This window comes from Austrofundulus limnaeus, unplaced genomic scaffold, assembly GCF_001266775.1.
Source record: "Austrofundulus limnaeus strain Quisiro unplaced genomic scaffold, Austrofundulus_limnaeus-1.0 Scaffold909, whole genome shotgun sequence".
NCBI lineage: Eukaryota > Metazoa > Chordata > Actinopteri > Cyprinodontiformes > Rivulidae > Austrofundulus > Austrofundulus limnaeus.
The window spans coordinates 47,759-66,329 of record NW_013953311.1 but is presented as its reverse complement, the minus strand read 5'-3'; the positions used below and the strand labels follow the sequence as shown (position 1 = coordinate 66,329).

At 39.0% G+C, this 18,571-nt stretch overlaps 1 protein-coding gene across 1 annotated transcript in view; it reads right to left on the bottom strand.

Annotated features, from left to right (window-relative positions):
* Positions 1-263: 263 nt before the first annotated feature.
* LOC106533225 (centlein) overlaps positions 264-18,571 on the bottom strand; it is a gene marked incomplete at its 5' end in the record, with an annotated part of 63,528 nt that continues 45,220 nt past the window's right edge. Inside the window, 2 exon segments of the mRNA XM_014029464.1 lie at positions 264-995; positions 15,559-15,633. Coding sequence (XP_013884918.1) covers positions 885-995; positions 15,559-15,633 — 186 coding nt within the window.

Genomic DNA, 18,571 nt, shown 5'->3' with positions numbered 1-18,571 from the left:
GGAATTGAAAGCAGCTCTCGTCCACAAAAGCCCCGCTCCATATGTGTGCGTTCAACCAGACTGTTATTAATGACGTCAACAGCAGGGGTCACTTGTTACAGACAGGAACCATGCCAACAGGCAGCTGTCAATCATGAGCGAGGCGCAAGAACCCTGCTGTCCTGCAGAGTGCCCTCGGTCTTCATCACACACCAACTGACGCTCCTTCGAAATGCTGCAAAGGGCGAGGCACAAAACATTTACACAACAGATATGAGTCAAAATACGGCACAAATTAACTTTTATTCACAAATTATGACAAAGTTATTGTAAACAAAATAACTACAAATGTTTAGCATGTTTAGTTAGGTAAACACTGAATGTCCTTCAAAAATAAATCCTTGTCCTTCATTTAAAAAAAAGATACAAAACAAGCTGATTATTATTATTAATTTTTGTATATTTACTTCTTTGTGCTTAATTTTACTTTTGTCAGCTTGGCAACATAAGGTCAACTCTCACACTAAGAAGCCCTCAAGGTGCCAAATAAATTAGGGGAGTGGTAAAATAAAGTTTACAAAAAAAAGTGTAATTAAAACATTAGTGTAAGCATTTGCCTTATTACCCCGGGTCTTCATTGAGAGTGGCTGCACTTTAAATTAGTTTGGCACTAAAGGGCCCTGGCTGATAGACACAGTGCTCTGAGTGCTAACACAGATGTCGAGGGCTCATTTACAAAAGTCGGGGTGCTGCGTTGAGCCAGTCGACGGCGCTTTTCTCACAAATATTGGTTCTGCTGCCCCGGCTCAGCTTGGCTCCCACTGAGCAGGAACAGGGTAGGAAAAAAGAACCAGGAATGGAGGAAAAGAAGAGGATGACAGTTTTCCCAGCCTCAGCCCAGGGAGTCAGGTTTTTTCGCTGACTGGTGCTGCGAGCGCGGCCAGCTCTTCTGTCAGCACTTTCCTCTCCTTCATCTTCACGTGCACAGCCTCCATTAACTGGCCGGCAGAGGGAATCTGCAGGGGAGGTGAAAGATAGAAAGAGGGTGTGTGTAAGGGGGGKGGGGGGGTGGGATGGAAGAGGTTAGAGAAAATGAGGAAAACATACCAATGCACCACTGCTTAAAAATAAATAAATAACCTTTTTTAAAACTTGGCAGCCTTTCAGAGTGCCTGTGTGAAACCAGAGAAGCCCAGATGGGGCCCGAGGACTCAGTCAAACTTCTGAGGGACCACTATATCGACTGTTTCCAACCGTTTTCATGTGAAGTGTTTCACCAATTCAGAATACAGAGCAGCAGTTTCAGAGCCAAATTTTACAGCTCACTAATTCTAAGCGTCTGTTGTTGATTACTGACAACACCTCTTGAGCATTAAACAAAATATTGAGTTTTTCTTTTCTTACAAGTGTCACACGCTTATTTGCAAATGTAAACTGTAGCTGTTTTTGTCCACCCTGAAGGTGAAATACCCTCTTATGCAGGGGAGGGAAATCCTGGTCCTCGAGGGCCGCAGCCCTGCATGTTTTACTTTTTTCTCTGCTCAAAAACACCTGATTTGAATGAATGGTGATCATCAGGCTTCTGCAGTATGGAGGACCGAAACTGACATAATTAAAAATGAAAGCGGAAATATATAAATTGACTAATAAATAAATAAATACACTTAAAATGCAGCAATGTAATTCAAAAAGCAGAACACACACACACACACACACACGCACGCACGCACGCACGCACGCACGCACACACACACACACACACACACACACACACATATATGTAAATTATGTGGAAAATTTATTATTAGTTGTAACTAAGTTGGGAAAATAAATATGCAGGTGACTTAAATTATAAAACGTGAGATAAAGCTCTCCTTTATTAATTTAATTGCTACATTTTTAATTGAATTTATTTATTGGTCCATTTATATATTTCTGCTTTTTTTCTAGTTAGGTCAGTTTCGGTCCTCCATACTGCAGAACTTGGAAGAGGTAATTCAATGTCTGAATCTGGTATGTTGGAGCAGCGAAAAACATAAAACCTGTAGGGCTGCGGCCTCGAGGACCAGGATTGCCTACCCCTGCTCTTAGGCCTTTATGTACAGCTTCCTGTATGAAAATTCGGTTCAACTGGGCTTTTAACACTTTCTTTCCCATCTTGGTGTGATTTATGGAAGAAAAATGACACAGTTGGGTTGAAAGCAACCTGCTGGTGTTATGCCTCTAAGCCATCAATGGAGGCAATCTCAGAATTGTAACTGTCAATATGTTAAGGTAAGCTGGTATTGCAGGTTTAGAGTGTGATGTAGTGACGACAAGGGGCCTAGCTTGTTGCAAGATTTAATTAGAACTGAAAATATTTGACACACACTTTACGCATAGTGATCTGTGTCAATGCCCATGAGGTACACTTCAATTTAAGATCAAATTGTCACAGGATATGGCAAATTTATGCCAAATGCAACTTAAAAAGAGGGGCTTGTCTTTGCAGCTACAAACACTGCTGATTAAGCAAAAACCCAAAAAGAGAAAAAAAACATGAGGAAGATTGTAGTAACCAAGAAAAAAATTAACATACAAACAAGCAGGTTTTACCTTGAGACAGACGTAGAAAAAAAAATCAATCCTTTAAACCACATCAGTCCTTTAACTGCAGAAAAATGGCAGCCATTGACTTGTTTTTATAGAACTGAGGACACATTTTCTCTGGAAGCCCAAGTCTATCTTTTTAACAGAAGTGCCTCAAGGCATAATTGGCATCACTGGGAACATTTACGGGATTGTTTGTTGTGTGAATCACTGAATGGTGTCAATACTGGGATAAAAAGAGGACAACCACTGATGTCCACTAAATCATACATCATTACGGGAGGTAAAAATGAAGAAAGTTCCTGTTTGTGAGCTGGATGCTATGGAAACACATGGAAGATGTAAAAAACATAGGTGAAGGTCTTTCTCTAGACCTCTAGATTTTTTTCTTAGGATAGATATTAAAAGCATGCTTCTTAATTCACTTGAAAAAAAAATTACATATAAATCCAACACACTTAAAACATTTAGTCCAAATTATAAACTACATTAAAATATTTATTTTAAACATAAATACAAATATTTTCCATGAGCATTTGTGAATTTAAAACATCCTAAGCTTAAATAATTGTATTAAATCTGTTGGCAAAGTGTTTCAGTGAAACAAAACAGTACTGCCATGTGACCTTAAAGTAAAATTTATCAATTTCTGATAAGCCTGGAGAGTGAGAACTTTAGACTTTAACACTTAGGTTACTCCCACACACATATCCAGTCCTCTTGCCCCCTGACACCTCTTCTTCATTAAAGGTAACAGGATCAGGAAACACAAGGACTTGTGTGCCGGGAAGTATGTGTGAAAGTGTGTGTTAACGTGCATGTGTGAAGCAGGCAGCTCCAGGAGCACTAGATGCATCAAAACACGCGTTATTCCTCAGAGAACCACTACACTGAAGTAACTGCTGAGACATCTCCCTCTGCCTCCAACCTCCAGGGAGGATTCACTCTCTGTCTCCTGCACACATACACACATTTCCCAATCAGCTAATTGCACTTAGAGCCACTGAGTATGCAAACAAACCCACTAAAATAGAGACACAGCCACAACACAAGGCTCTGTGGGACAGCAAAGTGGGAGACTGGATCATTAAAAGTCCCAAAAAGGGAATATGGGTAAACAACACAAACAGGTAAACATGAACTAGAAAAACCTAACATGTGACTCTGAGCCAAAAACAGATGTTAAAACCAAGAAAGTAATTTGATGTACTTTCAATATTTTTTCAAGTATTTTGGTAATTTGAAGTATTTTTTAACTGGAGATGAGGAGAATAAAATTCAGTTGTTTGGTTTCCACAGCATTTCAACAATTTTTTCTCATCAAAGCATACGTGACATCACTGCGACAAAAAATACAGCATCATTATGTGTGCGTGCGTGCATAACAATCCATCGATTTCTCAGATACTTCTAGTCAAAATGACAAGTGAAAAGGAGAATAGCACAGAACAGACCGGCTGTACCAAATGAGATCAGTCTGTACATGTGCTTATTAATTATGCTCATATTAATAAATGCACACAAAAAAACGTAGTCTTTGCACAAAAAGAGAGATCCATCAGCAATATGGCAAAATCTGTGCTAAACTGTCTATAAAACAGGGAAGAATGTCAGTGATCGATGCAGAGAAGATAAGCCTAAAGCCTTGACTCTTTGACCAATCAGCAGTCTGCAGGGTTTTTGGATCGCTATTAAAGGCCCTGTCACACTAGACAACTTATGAAACATTTTTATGTCTAAACTGCTAATAAAAGTTATATATTTGATCAATTTCTTCAAATTACATTATGTACACACCAAAAAGAAGCTTCCCTTTGATTTTTTTCAATTCCATCTACAATGTAGATGTATTTAAAATGTTCTTAAGTTGACATAAGTTGTCTAGTGTGACAGGGCCTTTAGCATCGGTCTGGTTTTACTTTCATTTTTAAACAAGTAGTTAAAAAATGTAGTAGTTATTATTGTTTATCTGAAACCAAGTCCGACTGCACTGTGCTGGTTAGGTGCCACACTGTGTGAAAAAAAAGATATAAGATTTAATCTGGGGATTTTGAGCTTTAGCTTTTTTTTAAAGAGTCCCTCTCAAGTCCCATCCACAATACTTAAACTAATTTAAGATTTAATAATGTTAAAAACTGATATTTAGCGTTTACACCTCTTGTACACACAAAACTAAAAAAAAAAAAAATCCCATCTCCACTGGCATGCCCCAAGGCTCTGTCCTTGGACCCCTTCTCTTCATTACTTACCTCCTTCCTCCTGGTTACATTTTCCGCAAATTTGGTGTCCGTTTCCATTGTTATACTGTACCAATGACACACAGCTCTACCTGTCAACCAAGCCAAACTCCACACACCCTCCCTCCATCCTCACTGACTGTCTCATTGAACTCAATCACTGGTTTTCAGACAGTTTCCTTCAATTGAATAGTGATAAAACAGAAATCATTCTTGTCGGCACTAAAAATTCAATCTCAAAATCTAAAAATCTCCTCATCCCTATCAACAACTCTCTGCTAACCCCTCTCCTCAGGTCAAGAGTCTTGGTGTCATCCTCGACACCACTCTCTCCTTCACTGCTCTCATCAATAATGTTACTCGGTCTGCCTACTTCCACCTCAGAAATATCAACTGTCTCCGTCCTTCTCTCACACTCTGCACTACAGCCATCCTTGTCCACAGTCTTGTGGCCTCATGGATTGACTACTGTAACTCTCTTCTTTTTGGCCTCCCCAACAAATCCCTCCATAAGCTTCAGATGGTCCAGAACTCAGCTGCATGTGTCATCACCCAAACCTCCTCTTATAACCACATCACCCCAGTCTTGCAGCAGCTCCACAATCCGGTCAAATCACGCATCGTCTTCAAAATTCTTCTTCTCACATTTAAAGCTATCCACTAACTTGCCCCTCCTAACATGTCTGACCTCATACACATCTCCACCCCCTCCCACTCTCTCAGATCCTCTTCTTCCCTAAATCTCCAAGTACCCACTGCCTGCCTCTCCACCATGGGGAGCAGGGCCTTCACCTGCTCTGCACCTCTCCTCTGGAACTCTCTACCACCTGACCTAAGAAACACCACCTCTCTTCCTGTGTTCAAGTCTGCTTTGAAAACACATCTCTTTAAATTAGCATATCCATCTTAACTTCATTTGTAATCCATGCTCTGCAACTCATGCCAGCTTGTCTCTGTAATTTCACACATTCTTCTATGATGATATAATGCTGTAAGTGTCAGAGCAGGTGAAGGCCCTGCTCCCCATGGTGGAGAGGCAGGCAGTGGGTACTTGGAGATTTTATTTGAAAGGTGCTTTTCAAATAAAATTATTATTATTATTATTATTATTAAATAATTTTTTTGGTGAGAAAAATATCTATTCTTTTTAATAAGTTTTCCAAAGAAAAATCAAAGCGCATCTTCTAGTGTTTCCATGTGAACAGAAGCATTTTTCCAAAACATTGACACAGCAAACTATTTTGTCTAACAGGCTTACTCTCACTTTGTTCACTAGAAACCACCAGACCTGTTTTTACAAGTTCTCCGTCTGTATATATATTTTTATCCTTAGGAAGTCAAACATTGATTGTGTTCTGAAATGGTGAGTGGAAACTAATAATAAAATAAAAAAAGATTTGCAAGATATTAAGCCACGTTAATCAAGTTTTCTCTTTATTTTGACATGTCAAAGTGTATTGTCACCCAGTAGTGAAACATGACTGTTTAAGTATGAGCATAATTGTCTGGATAGAGAAGACAAATATCAGTTTAAATAAAAAAGTGGTGTATACAGGGCCTCAGTTTCTTTCCAAGCCACTAAACCAAAACTGTACATTTTAAAAATATCTGCAGTATAACACATACAACCAAATGAGAAAGTGTTGCATGGTTTGGACAGATACGTGGTGCATTACACACCAAAAAGACAAGAGAGACCATAGAGAGTTGAATGATAACTTCTGATAAATTCTGCATAAAGGCATAAACACACAAACCTATTTATATGTTGGATACATTTTTATTGTGTGTTTAAGTGTTATTTTCTCCTTAGACATTTGACATTGTAAGACATGCCAGGATGTAGTTTATATTAAAGTTGCTGATCCTTCCTTGAAACTTGTTTTGAGCGTAAGCGCACCCAAAGGTCCTGCTATAGCCGATATTCTGTACAAAACAGTGTTAGACATTTCTGGCATTTAGATTTCTTTGTATTTCATATCTAATTATTCTTTTTTTTGATTTGCCACCTACTTCAACAGATTCCGGCAAAAATGCTCATCCAAATGCCCACAATTGGGACAGGCTTGACTATCATCTGCTTTCATCTAACTGCCACATTGGCTGGGGACTGATACCCTGCAGGATGGTTGGAGGTAAGCTCTGAAGCAGCTGCTCTATGGGATCCCCTGGGCTGCTTAAGGCAGTGTTAAGAACTGGCACTAATGTTATGCTACAGTTGATTTTGCTAGGCCTCTGTCCCCTTTGGCAGAACTATCACTAGAACCACCGACAAGCAACACAACCACTGTTTTGCAAGAGACCCTGTCCCCTTTGGCAACACTAAAATAGCTACTGTAGCACTAAGGCCTGCTAACTTACATCTATTACTATTCAACAGGCCCTGCAGAGGAGACCTTTTTCTCTTGGTAGGTGATTTCATGAGCATATTTCAGCAAACTGAAGTGCAAAGCCACTGACAGGTAAGTTTATATCATACATATACGTCATTTATTCACACAATGCATGTCTGTGTGTGTGTGTGTGTGTGTGTGTGTGTGTGTGTGTGTGTGTGTGTGTGTGTGTGCCCAAGAATAAGGCTGCAAGCGAAAGGTGTTTTTATGAGCCAATTAAATGACACCACCATTCTATAGCCTGGGGCACACCTGAAGGCAAGGAGCAACTCAAAGTTGTAGCACTCCAATGACCATTGTGTTACGGTGGCATTACACACAAGAACTTTTTCCCACCCATCCTTTTACATAAAAGATCAATCATTCATGCACTCGTTTTGCCTTTTCCCTTGGAACAGGTTGGCACAATTATTTTCAATGGTCCAATTTGTAAGTCGTCGTTGAGCTTGTGTGAAGCAGCTGGATATTTAAATGAGGAGGAAGGGGAAATATCACAAAGTGTAAAATATACTTTAAAGCAAACATCAGCATCTCATCAGCAAAGTGTGCCCTGGAAGTGTAGAGTTCTGCTAGAAAAATATTTATATAGTTTTTGGTCTTTATAAATTTATAAAAGGAGCGCCTCTAACTCTAACAACTTTTATAAAGTTTGAATATTTTTACAGTAACTAACCAGGTTGAACAGTACTAACAATTAAAATATCAGAAACTAACTTGTACTATGAGTGCCTTTTAAGGAGAGCTAAAGGATACCTGCAATAAATTTTGTCCCTTGCTAGTGTGCAAGCTCTGATCTAGGCCACTATCAAGGTAAAGTAGTTTTGGTAGTTTCATCACAGAGGGGAAAAAAACAGCTCTTTGATCTTAAGTCCTTTCACTTTTGTTTGAAAATCAAATTTATGAAACTTGGGAATAACAACAATAACAGCATGGTAAATAGATTAAAAAAAGCACAAAGGCACCTACTAAAAAGCCTTGCATTTGATTATCTCCAATAATGAATATGTCACATTAGAAAAGAGGTGCTCAGGTTAAAAAAAATCACGGAAGCACCAACAAGCCTATTCTCTTGCTTTTCTTCGTAATTACCTACCCCTGCAGCAGTAAAGATCCCTCTCTCCTTCTCCCCTTTGGCCACTAGAGACTGATATGAAAGGGAATTGGACACCTGGGGCCACAAATACTGTAATTAAAAATTGCTCATTTTCTTGATATGTTGTTTGGAAACATCATTTCAATGTGCAACATGCATTTGTTAGGGATCTGACCTAAATATACCCAAGATTAAACAGAGAGAAGCACCAGGTCTTTGTTTCAGGTTTCTACTCATTAGGTGAGAAAATGAGGTGGTTCAGCCATGATGCACAGAAAAAAAAAATAGAAAGGTGATATCAATAAAAAAAAAGAGATGCAACCTTTGGGTGAAATTCAGCAACCCAGTACATAACTTCAAAATAAGTTTTACTGGCCGAGATAACGTACTGAAAAGCTCGACACAAGTGACAATACTGGCAGAAAAGTGTCACAAAAATCTGCTTAGTCATATTTCCTGTGAAGGTGTGTTCAGTGAAGAAATACCCAAGGACAAATAAGCTGTTTCTACAACCCCCATTTTGCAAAATTTAGAGCAATCATTCAGCCATCCTGAAGTGGGGCTCTTTATAAAACTTATGAACAATTTATATTTTACCTGTTATACATACTTCTTTAAACAGCCTCAGTTTGGTGAAAGTGTTTGATTTGATTGACGAGCTAACAACTGGTCTGATTGGGGCTAAAATCAGACTGAATTTTTGCTATTCTTAATTTCCTTGTTTGATTCACAAAGGTATGTCTTTCACTCAGTTATGGACATGTTCAAAAAATTTATTTGACAAAGTTATTTTCAAAATAGTGTTACTGCAAATGTCTCTAACCCATTCTGATTTTGTTGCATTGATTTCAAACTCATCTCAAGAGCATGAGAGCTGTATTTATAGCTCTCTAACCACTAATTTACACTACTTCCATTCCGTCTCCGCTCCGGTCCGACCTCCGCAACAAATACACACCCATTATAATCAATGAGAGTGTTTACACTGGCTGCGCAGGGCGGCGCAGGGTGGCGGTGAGCGGACGGCGATCCGTCAAAATTAGAACAGATCCTATTTCTGCCAGTCGCCGGAGCTGCGCTGGAGTCAATTTTTAACGATTACGTCGCACCAACAGGAAAAGAAACGAGCATAACATCCGTATTTTCAAAATAAGACACTTTTAGGCTGGATAATTTGTCGGAATAATGTCAAAATTGCAGCTATATTAATAAATATACAGATATATTTCTACACAAATGCTGTCAGAATGTATCGTTCTGTTTGGGAAGCAGATGGGAACATGTAGCATGAAGCATATGTGTACACGCATGATACACGTGGATTTTATTTTGAAATCAGAAGTGTCAGAACGCCGACAGCGAATCAGTTTCAACATAGATACCAAAAGCCTTTATACAGTATCAATGTTTTCAGCTGTGTTTGGAGTTCATCTTTCACAGAATTAATTATTTTTTGCTGTGACTTCCACATTTATCACTGAATTTATCACGCAATCTCCTTCCTGCACGTCTGTCGGAGCGGAGCAGAGCGGAGGTAGTGTAAACTGGACTTGAAACGCACAGCTGCGGCCTGCGCAGCGGAGCGGAGCCGAATGCATGTAATGTAAATTAGGGGTAAAAGTCTAAAAAACATGTCAGTGATGGTTAATATTTATTCAAAAACTTTTAAATGTGCCTATCTTCATTTCAAAAGTGTACTCAAGATTAAATTATAAATGTGGAGATAGCTGCCAAAGCAAGTACAAAGAGGACTCAACAATTAAATGTCCCAATATACAATTTTGCAAGTTGTGCACACAAAAATAAGCTGTGAATTGGCTGCACAAAATGAGGCTACACAGCTGCACAAAACTGTCAAGTTTAAGTCAATAACTAGTTTTTAATAGTCACAGCTCTGATACTTTAGGATAATATCTGTTCATAACAACTCTGCTGAACCCACTTCAAAAGAACTGAACTATTGCTTTAAGCTTAATAAACCAAAAACCTCACATTGCACTCTGATATTTGTGCAAACTTCACCCACTCCTCTCTTGGGAGCCCCATTTCCCAGTCCCCACCTCTGATCCAGTGACATATTTACAATACAAAGGCTCGCCTGAAGTCCCCCTCACACTCATACAAACACACTTACAGAGATAAAAAGAGTGGCTGATTTAATTAGCTCAGTCATTAAATGAGGCTTAATTAGTCACTTTCCTTCAGAGAGAAGTTTGATACTCTGAGCTGTTCCTTGTCATTACAGCAACATAATGAGCCACACAGCACAAAAACGCTACCCCAAACGCTCACAGCATCGACGACAATAGAAAAGTTTCCCGGCACATTAGAACTGAGAGGAAACACAGCCACTGATGTGTTGAAAAGCATGAATGCCTAATCCCATGAAAGCACCAATACCACGAGAAGCTTTGTTGAGAAGTGACATAATTACAGTCTGCTATTTAACACTCATTAAAGAAATGAGCAAAAGCTAACCCTCTCTGAAGTTTGATAAGGGTTTGAAATTAAAGGAATTATTTTAGGCCCCTAGACCATCCATAAATGCCTTTGATGTTTTATAACAAGTCCGTCCCAATCGGTCCATCTTGTCTACCAGTCTCTTAATGTAACGTCCACCTGCTTGTTATAGCTCAGAGGCTGATAAGAAGTGATGCTTGTACGTCTCCCTGGGGTGTGATTGGGAGGTAAATATTAGCAGGCCCTCAGCGCCACCCCACACCAGTAAAACAAACCACTGTCCTCTCATAAAGGAATCAACAGTCAATGACTTTTTAAATGTTATTATGCTGTCATGAGGCTTGAGATAGGTGTATGCGTTCAAAATGAGTCTGAAAAATCATCTGGAGGGAATGCGTGTGTGTTTGTGTGCATATACACACAATCGTCCTGTTCATTATTGGCCAGCAGCAGAAGCCAGTCATTTCCCTGTCTTCATAAAGACCCGGCCCATTAAATTCTACCTCCAGTCAATAATTAGGACTCCACAAATAAACCAAAGGCAATTAAATCAATGCTTCCCCGGGCCAGTGCATGGATCCCATGACCCACATGGACACTCCATCTTCACTGCTGGCCTTATTCATGGAAGGTTGCGGTGGAGCCACACAGTGCACCCCCTGGCCTGCTCATGATTATTAAGGAGCACTGTCCCTTGATCTTAGCTGTGGAGACCTGTTTATGGTGGCTCTCTCCTGAGAAGCATAGGGGTTGATTTCATTAACTCATCAGTGGAAGTGAGTGTAGAACAAATGAACACAATGTTTCATTTCATTTTGAGTGGACATGTGGGGAAGAGGTGAGAGGAAGCGGGCTCCTGAAATCTATGGCACTTCTTTGGCTTTAAAGAAGCTGCAAAGCTCCTCATCCACAATTACTCACCTCTATGTCTGCAACACCCAGTTTGCTCGCATCACGAAGGTTTCTTTCTTGTTTTGTTGATGTGGCAGTGCATGACAGTGACTGCTAACAATAACTTGCACGCAACATAGACACCTCTCTGGAGCTCTTTCACATTGATAACCATAACCATGACCATACACACACACACACACAGACACACACACAGACACAGACAGACACAGAGTGACTGATTGGCTTGCTATTGACAGGGCCACTGAGATAATAAAGTGCTGTCCCACTGGCAGCTCCATTAGGCACTGACAGTGACAAGATGGGGCTGCTGCGACGAGTGTGTACAAATATGTACACACACCAAGAGACTTGCACACACGCACACACCGACATATCCTCATCCTCTTCCAGTGACAGGTCAGCCAGGTAAGGACATGGATCTCTCATCTTTCCTTTCACTGACTCTATTTCTGTCTGTGTTTTTTTATAAGAAGAGGTGTGTGAGTGCAGCTCTGGGTACGATCATATCACTGTTAGGAAAGTGTGTTATTAGTGTCACAGGCAGGGTGACACGCTGAGCCCTTCTACTACACAGACGGTCTTCTTGGTGAGCCTTTCATAAGCTATGACAGAGAGCAGAAAAGCTAAAAAGGAACAGGGTGAAAGTTGTTTGGGTATCAGTCTGAACACAGTTCAAATTGTCTCAGTAATCTTAAAAACATGACATTCAGAGGCTGACTTGATTAGAAGGCATAAGTACTTTATAAAGATTTCATCTGACCTATTGTGAAAGATGTCCCCCCCAGCACACAAACACACACACACAAACCAAAAAGTAAGAAATGAGACAAAGTCGGCACTTGGTGTCCATTTGATATGACAACATGTTTTTAAAAAATGAGTGCAAGGAAACTGTAAAACAGAGAGGATAAAAAAGTAGATAAATAAATAAGCAAAAAACAGAACAAGATGGACTTGAAAGGGGAAAGAAAAAGTCAGATTCAGTGAAGGGGGGATGACTGTGGTGGTCCCAGCGGTCCCCACAGGGACCTGGGGGCAAGTCTCAGCCTTGTCATACTCGACTCTTCTCCTCCTCCACTCTGCGCACCAGCTCCACTCTGCACCCCCCCACCCCCTCCACCACCCCTGTTCTACCCACAGAAAACGTCGATAGCAGGCTGCCGGTGCCGAGGTCTCTGGTGGACACTAGCTCATTCTCCCGGCATCGACAGGCCCGCCAAATCAATATTTAGTTCCCCACTAACAAGCTGCCTCGGGGTCTGAGCCAGAGAGAGAGGGAGGGAAAGAGAGGTATGCGGGACAGTGGAGGACGGCAGAGAGAGACAGAGCAGGGACTGAGAGCTGTCCAGCTAGAAGGGAAAAACATGGATTCAGTGGAGTGCTGTATGTGTGTGTGTGTGTATTAGTGTGGGAGGGAGGAGGGGGGGAAGGTGTAAAGGTCAGAAGAAGATCTGGGGAACAAGAGAACAGTGTCTGGTGTGTGTCGTGGTGCGGAGGCGACGCATGAGTGCCTGCAGCTGCTGCTGACATGAACACAGACAAGGCACACACACACTCGACACTCTCAATCATACACGTATCACAGCGAGCAGACGTTGACAGTGCTCAAGCAAAGCTCCAGCGGAGTACTCACAGATGAGTGGCTGTGAGCACACAAAGGCTCCAACAGTGAGGATGTACTCTCCTTTCTTTGTTTTATCTTTTGAATCACTGTTTTTCATTGTTTCTGAGCCGCAAGCAGGATCATTGGGGTTCGAACTAAAATTCATCTTCTATTTACTGTATTTGCGTGAACCCAGTGCCCCAATTTTTTTCTGTTTTTTTTGCACTAAAGACTGACAAAGCAGCATATTTATCACAGCAGGCATGTATTTACAGAAATGCAAACACCTTTAAGACAAAGCTTCAAAAAGAACTGAGCATTAAATTTCTTTTTAGAAATTTATAAGCATTTGCTTTTAAAAACAAGTCCAGCTAATAATGCCAATATTATATTACTGATTTAGAAAGTTATTTTTCATCTCTTCCTGTTTTTCTCCTAAGCTGATACATAGCTACCACCCAACCAAACTATTGCAAAACAGACTTTCATTATTTAAAGAAAACAAACTAAGTCTTATAATTTGCATTGGAAAACGTAAAGAATTTTGCATATTTGAGAAAAGGAAGAAAAAAATTGTAAGTGCGTATTACATTGTTGTATTACAGAGCATATGTAGCAGTAATGACCAGAGATTTTAGAACACCTTAAGTATTTATTTAATTATTGCACTAAACATTTGTTAGTGTGTTATTAAGATAATAAAAGGCATATATTTAGGATAATTCCAGGTTTTCAGCTTGGTCTATGAATGACACTCGAAAATCCCTTTTTTTTTTCAGAACAGAAATGCGTTTTAGCATCTATTGATTAATACTGATGATATGATATTATATAATACAGTCCTGATCAAAATTTTAAGACCAGTTAAAAATGGCAAGAATTCACATTTTGCTCTGTTGGATCTGAAGAAGGTAGAGTAGAGCTTCCAAATGCAAAAAGAAGAAATGTGAGTGAGACAAAATAAATAAATAAATAAATAAATAAATCTGAGCAAGTCTTTTGTTGCAAACAACCATTAAGTTTAACTAGGCTAATCATAACCACCAGACAGCTAAAAATGGAGCTTCAGGTTGTGCAGAGGCGTCAAACGGCAGCTGGCTATGTGGCGATGTTGCAGGGGAAGTTTATGAAAATGGACACTACTGCAGTTTCAGACAGCGGATGCCCTCCGTGAAGCCATCTTCACCACTTGGACCAACATTCCCTGCAGCCTCCTGAAAACACTAGCCTCAAGCATGCCAAAAAATTATTTTGAGGTAATTAACAAGAATGTGTCGACTACTCATTACTGAGTCCTTTTTTTCAAATTTTATCTCGATTTTATGGAGTTGTTGGGATTTTTTGAGATATGGTCTTAAACTTTTGATCAGCTGATGAACAGCCTATTTCAGTTTAATACTTATTTTCAATAAAAGGCTTACTCAGATGTTTTTTTTTTTGTTTCACTCATATTTCTTCTTTTTGCATATCGAAACTCTAATTAAAACCTTCTAACAACCTTTGCCAGCTGCCACTTTAACACACACTGAAGTCCATCTCACGAGATTTAGAACTTGTAAGGTGAGAACAAAGGTTTCTAATCATTTATTAATTTCGATGATCAAACTCTAATTTGTCATACATACTGTATAAGAACAACAACAACAACAAAAAAGATTTAAACCATCTTACACATATTTTACCGCAGTTTATTTTGAGAGTTCATTGAAAAACTGTTTGCTACTTAATTTTGTGTTTTTTAATGTATTAATACAGTATTTGTAAAAAATAAACGCTAGAGTTAAGGACTCATCTCTCAGTGTCTAAAAAAAAGCTATACTGCATTTTCTTTCTTATATTTATACAAATACCAGTGTTAGAACTTGAAAAAAATTCTATTTAGATGTTTAGTAAGAGAAAATGTACCTTTTGACACTCTTGAAAAACTACAAATGTATTTTTTAACTTTAAAAACATCCAAATGTGAAAAGTAACTAAGTTAAATCAGTTATTTTCTATGCTTTTAATTACTTTTAAATCAGAGAAATTGATACTGACCAATGTTAGAGTCAACAAATTAAATTAAAAAAAACAATAATAAATAAAAATAGAAAGCTGCAGCTGGTGTTTCTCTAGTGAATTCTGCCCCAAAGGAGACTTGTCCTCTTTAACCAATTGGAAAATTTGTGCAGATGTTAATTTTGGTTAACTTTAATTGAAAATATCCACCTATTTATAGTGTTCCTTTGTTCTGATATAGTTTGAAAATAATGAGCAATTCATATTATTATTACAGTATGTGAAGCTGACCTTCTGCTGGAGAATGATGTTTAGGTGGTCCAACCACTTCTGGTCACTGGCACTCTCTGTGAAGGTTGCTGCGCTCTGGAAACAAAACAACAAGATTATTGCCTTTTAATGGCAGGAGACCTGAAAACCATGCTCAATGGCTGTGAATCTTCATGATATATATACATACACACTGTATATAAGCAGTAAATGTATGTGGATGGCTTGAATAACAAGGTATCAAGATACTGTATGATGTTTGTGGAGGAAAAATGCCACAGTATCTTACTTTGAAAAGGCTGAAGCTTACAGGCAGTAATGCAGCATCACACCAAGTGGGACCTTGAATAAGCTTCCTACAGACCCAGTGGCAGGGTATGCAGGATATATCTGCATACCAGTCTTTTAAAAAGACCTTAAGGAAAGCAAGCCTTGTTACTGCTAATGAACAGGGTGAAGATCGACTGCATGACCATGCACACCTCAGCACGTGTGTATTATCTCTTTAAACACAGAGTATTGCCACTGGAAAGGTTTGTGACAAACCTTTGCTTCACAGGGACACCCTAGTGGAATATGAGGAGGAGTAAGGGATTTGAATTCCAATGTGGAACTTCAGAATGGTGGCCTGAATGAACACAGGTCTATGACGTTTGGGGTGGCTATACGTTTTTTGCAAAGACACTCACACAGAGCTCACACTTAATCTTCTTATAGCACCAGTTTCTGATGTTTATTTAGACGAAGTACCAACAACTTTTTTCAGGGCACAGGGTAGGGTATGTGTTAAAGATTATGCAAAAAGTAAAATTTCTACAAAATTGGTAAATAGGTGAGTAAAAAGGAAAGACAAACCACATGAAGTTTCGATGGCAATATAGATTTCAGTGTTAAAAAATGCAGATAATCCTCAGTTGAGAGCTGTGCTCCCTGAGTTTATATCTATTTTATTATATTATCTACAGTTAGCTGCATTGTTCTGCCAATACAAATCTAATCTCTAAGGCCAAACACAAGATCTCCTTTTCTATATTGTGCAGTGAGATGTTTTCACCTGCATGTTATTGCTTGAAATATCTGTCAATAAGTAGATAATTCAGAATTAGGTTTATTTCAGCACATCCCACAGATATTTAATTAGACTATAATCTGGGAAGTGTCGATACAGGATTTACTATCAGGGTTTATTTTTTTTACAATCCAAATAGAAACATGTCATTGACTATAGACAAAAAATAGCGTAGCTAACATAAAGTGACCAGGTGGTTTTTAACTGAAACCCCCAAATAATTGGTCAAAGCATCTGTGATTTTTGAAAGTAGATTTGATGAGATACAGTAAGTGGATTTGACAGCAGAAACGATGAGCCATTGATATTCACATTTGAACACATTCTGATTTAGTGTCCATTATTCTTACACTAAACAAATAAAACAAAAACCTTGTGACCATCAGCCAAGTTAAACCAATCAGATAAACAAATGAGCACAAACTTGCCTATGTAAGGGAGAAGTCATTATTGACTGTTGTCAAACTTTCTTTAACTACTGCCCTTTATCTTGCTCCCATCATAGGCATTTATTGGTCCAGGACTCTTTTTTAACACAAATAAAATAGCTTGGAATGAGGACAAATTAATTTTCTCATGACGGCTCAATCTCAACTTAAAACCAGATCTTGGTACTTTTAGTTATTCTTAAAGTTATGGTCGCAGATCTCTGCCATCCTCATTTTGTGGATTGGATCCTGAAACATTTGAGACCCACTTAAAAGGTACTTCAGGTATAGATGCCTTATTAGGTGTCAAATTAGAAGAGAGCTAAGTTGAAGAAGTGTAACTCAAGTCAGTTTTTTGCAACTGCTGCATTTTAATCTCTCAGAACATAGGCATCTGTGGTCTGTGAAAGACAGTGTGTGCAAATGCAATTGTACTTATCCACCCTAGGTAGATATAGAAGAAATAACTGACCCTTCATTTAACATTATGGTGCAAAACAAACTGGCCTAGCAATTACAGCCTTATTACATCTGGATCATTAACTCCACAACAAGTTATCCAGGGAGTCTGGAGCTGCTCAAGTCTGAGCTCTGTTGCACACTATGGAATGAATCAAGGCAGGAAATGCAGCATGATGCAAGTAAATAAATATGGGCAGAGTACATATTTTGCAGAACACACTTTCTTTGCTTGTCATGTTGATACCATTAACTTTGTGTCTTTGTATGTAATTGTATCTGAATATGCAACTATGTTGGAACGAATAACTTAAAACAACAAATTTTGTTGAATAAAAAGGACAGAATAGAGTGATAAACTCTGGTGCTTTCAATCTTTTTTTATGCTAAAAATAGCTAAAAATCTGCAAAACAAGCTGCACAAACAGGCTGGGTCAGAGACACATTTCTGTTCAATGAGATACTTTTGGAAAAACTTGTAATTTCAAGAACCAACAAACTAAGACTAATGGTCTGGAAGGAAAAAATGTAACTTTAGAAAAACATTGTGGTGCTAATTAACTAAAGGTCATTTATTTCTAAAATAATATCCCCACCAGGAATAATTAAAAATAATAACAAGCCTGAAAAAAATATATAATTGATTTAAAAATTAAATGCCTGTGCCCTAAAGTGTTAAAACATTAATACAAAACATCTGTTGATCTAAAGAAAAGTAAGGATGCAGGCAGAGTAATGTTTTTGAAAATATTCAAGTATGAGCAGTACTAAACAACCAAGTACCCATAAAAATTTAGATTTTTCAAGTGTTTTTTCTGTGCCTCTTTTTCCTGCTCAAATAGAATGAAAATCATAACGGCTGTGTCTGTGTTGCTAGGGGAGTTGTTCTGGAACCAGTAAGTTGCTGATAAGAACCCCCCGCTCTGTCTGATTCTTGTGTTTTTGGGCCGGTGGTCAGAGGGTGTCCGGTGGTGCCGGTGCATGGAAGCCTCACCTCGGTCTCACACACACACACACGCACGCACGCGCGCGCGCACACACACACACACACACACACACACACACACACACACACACA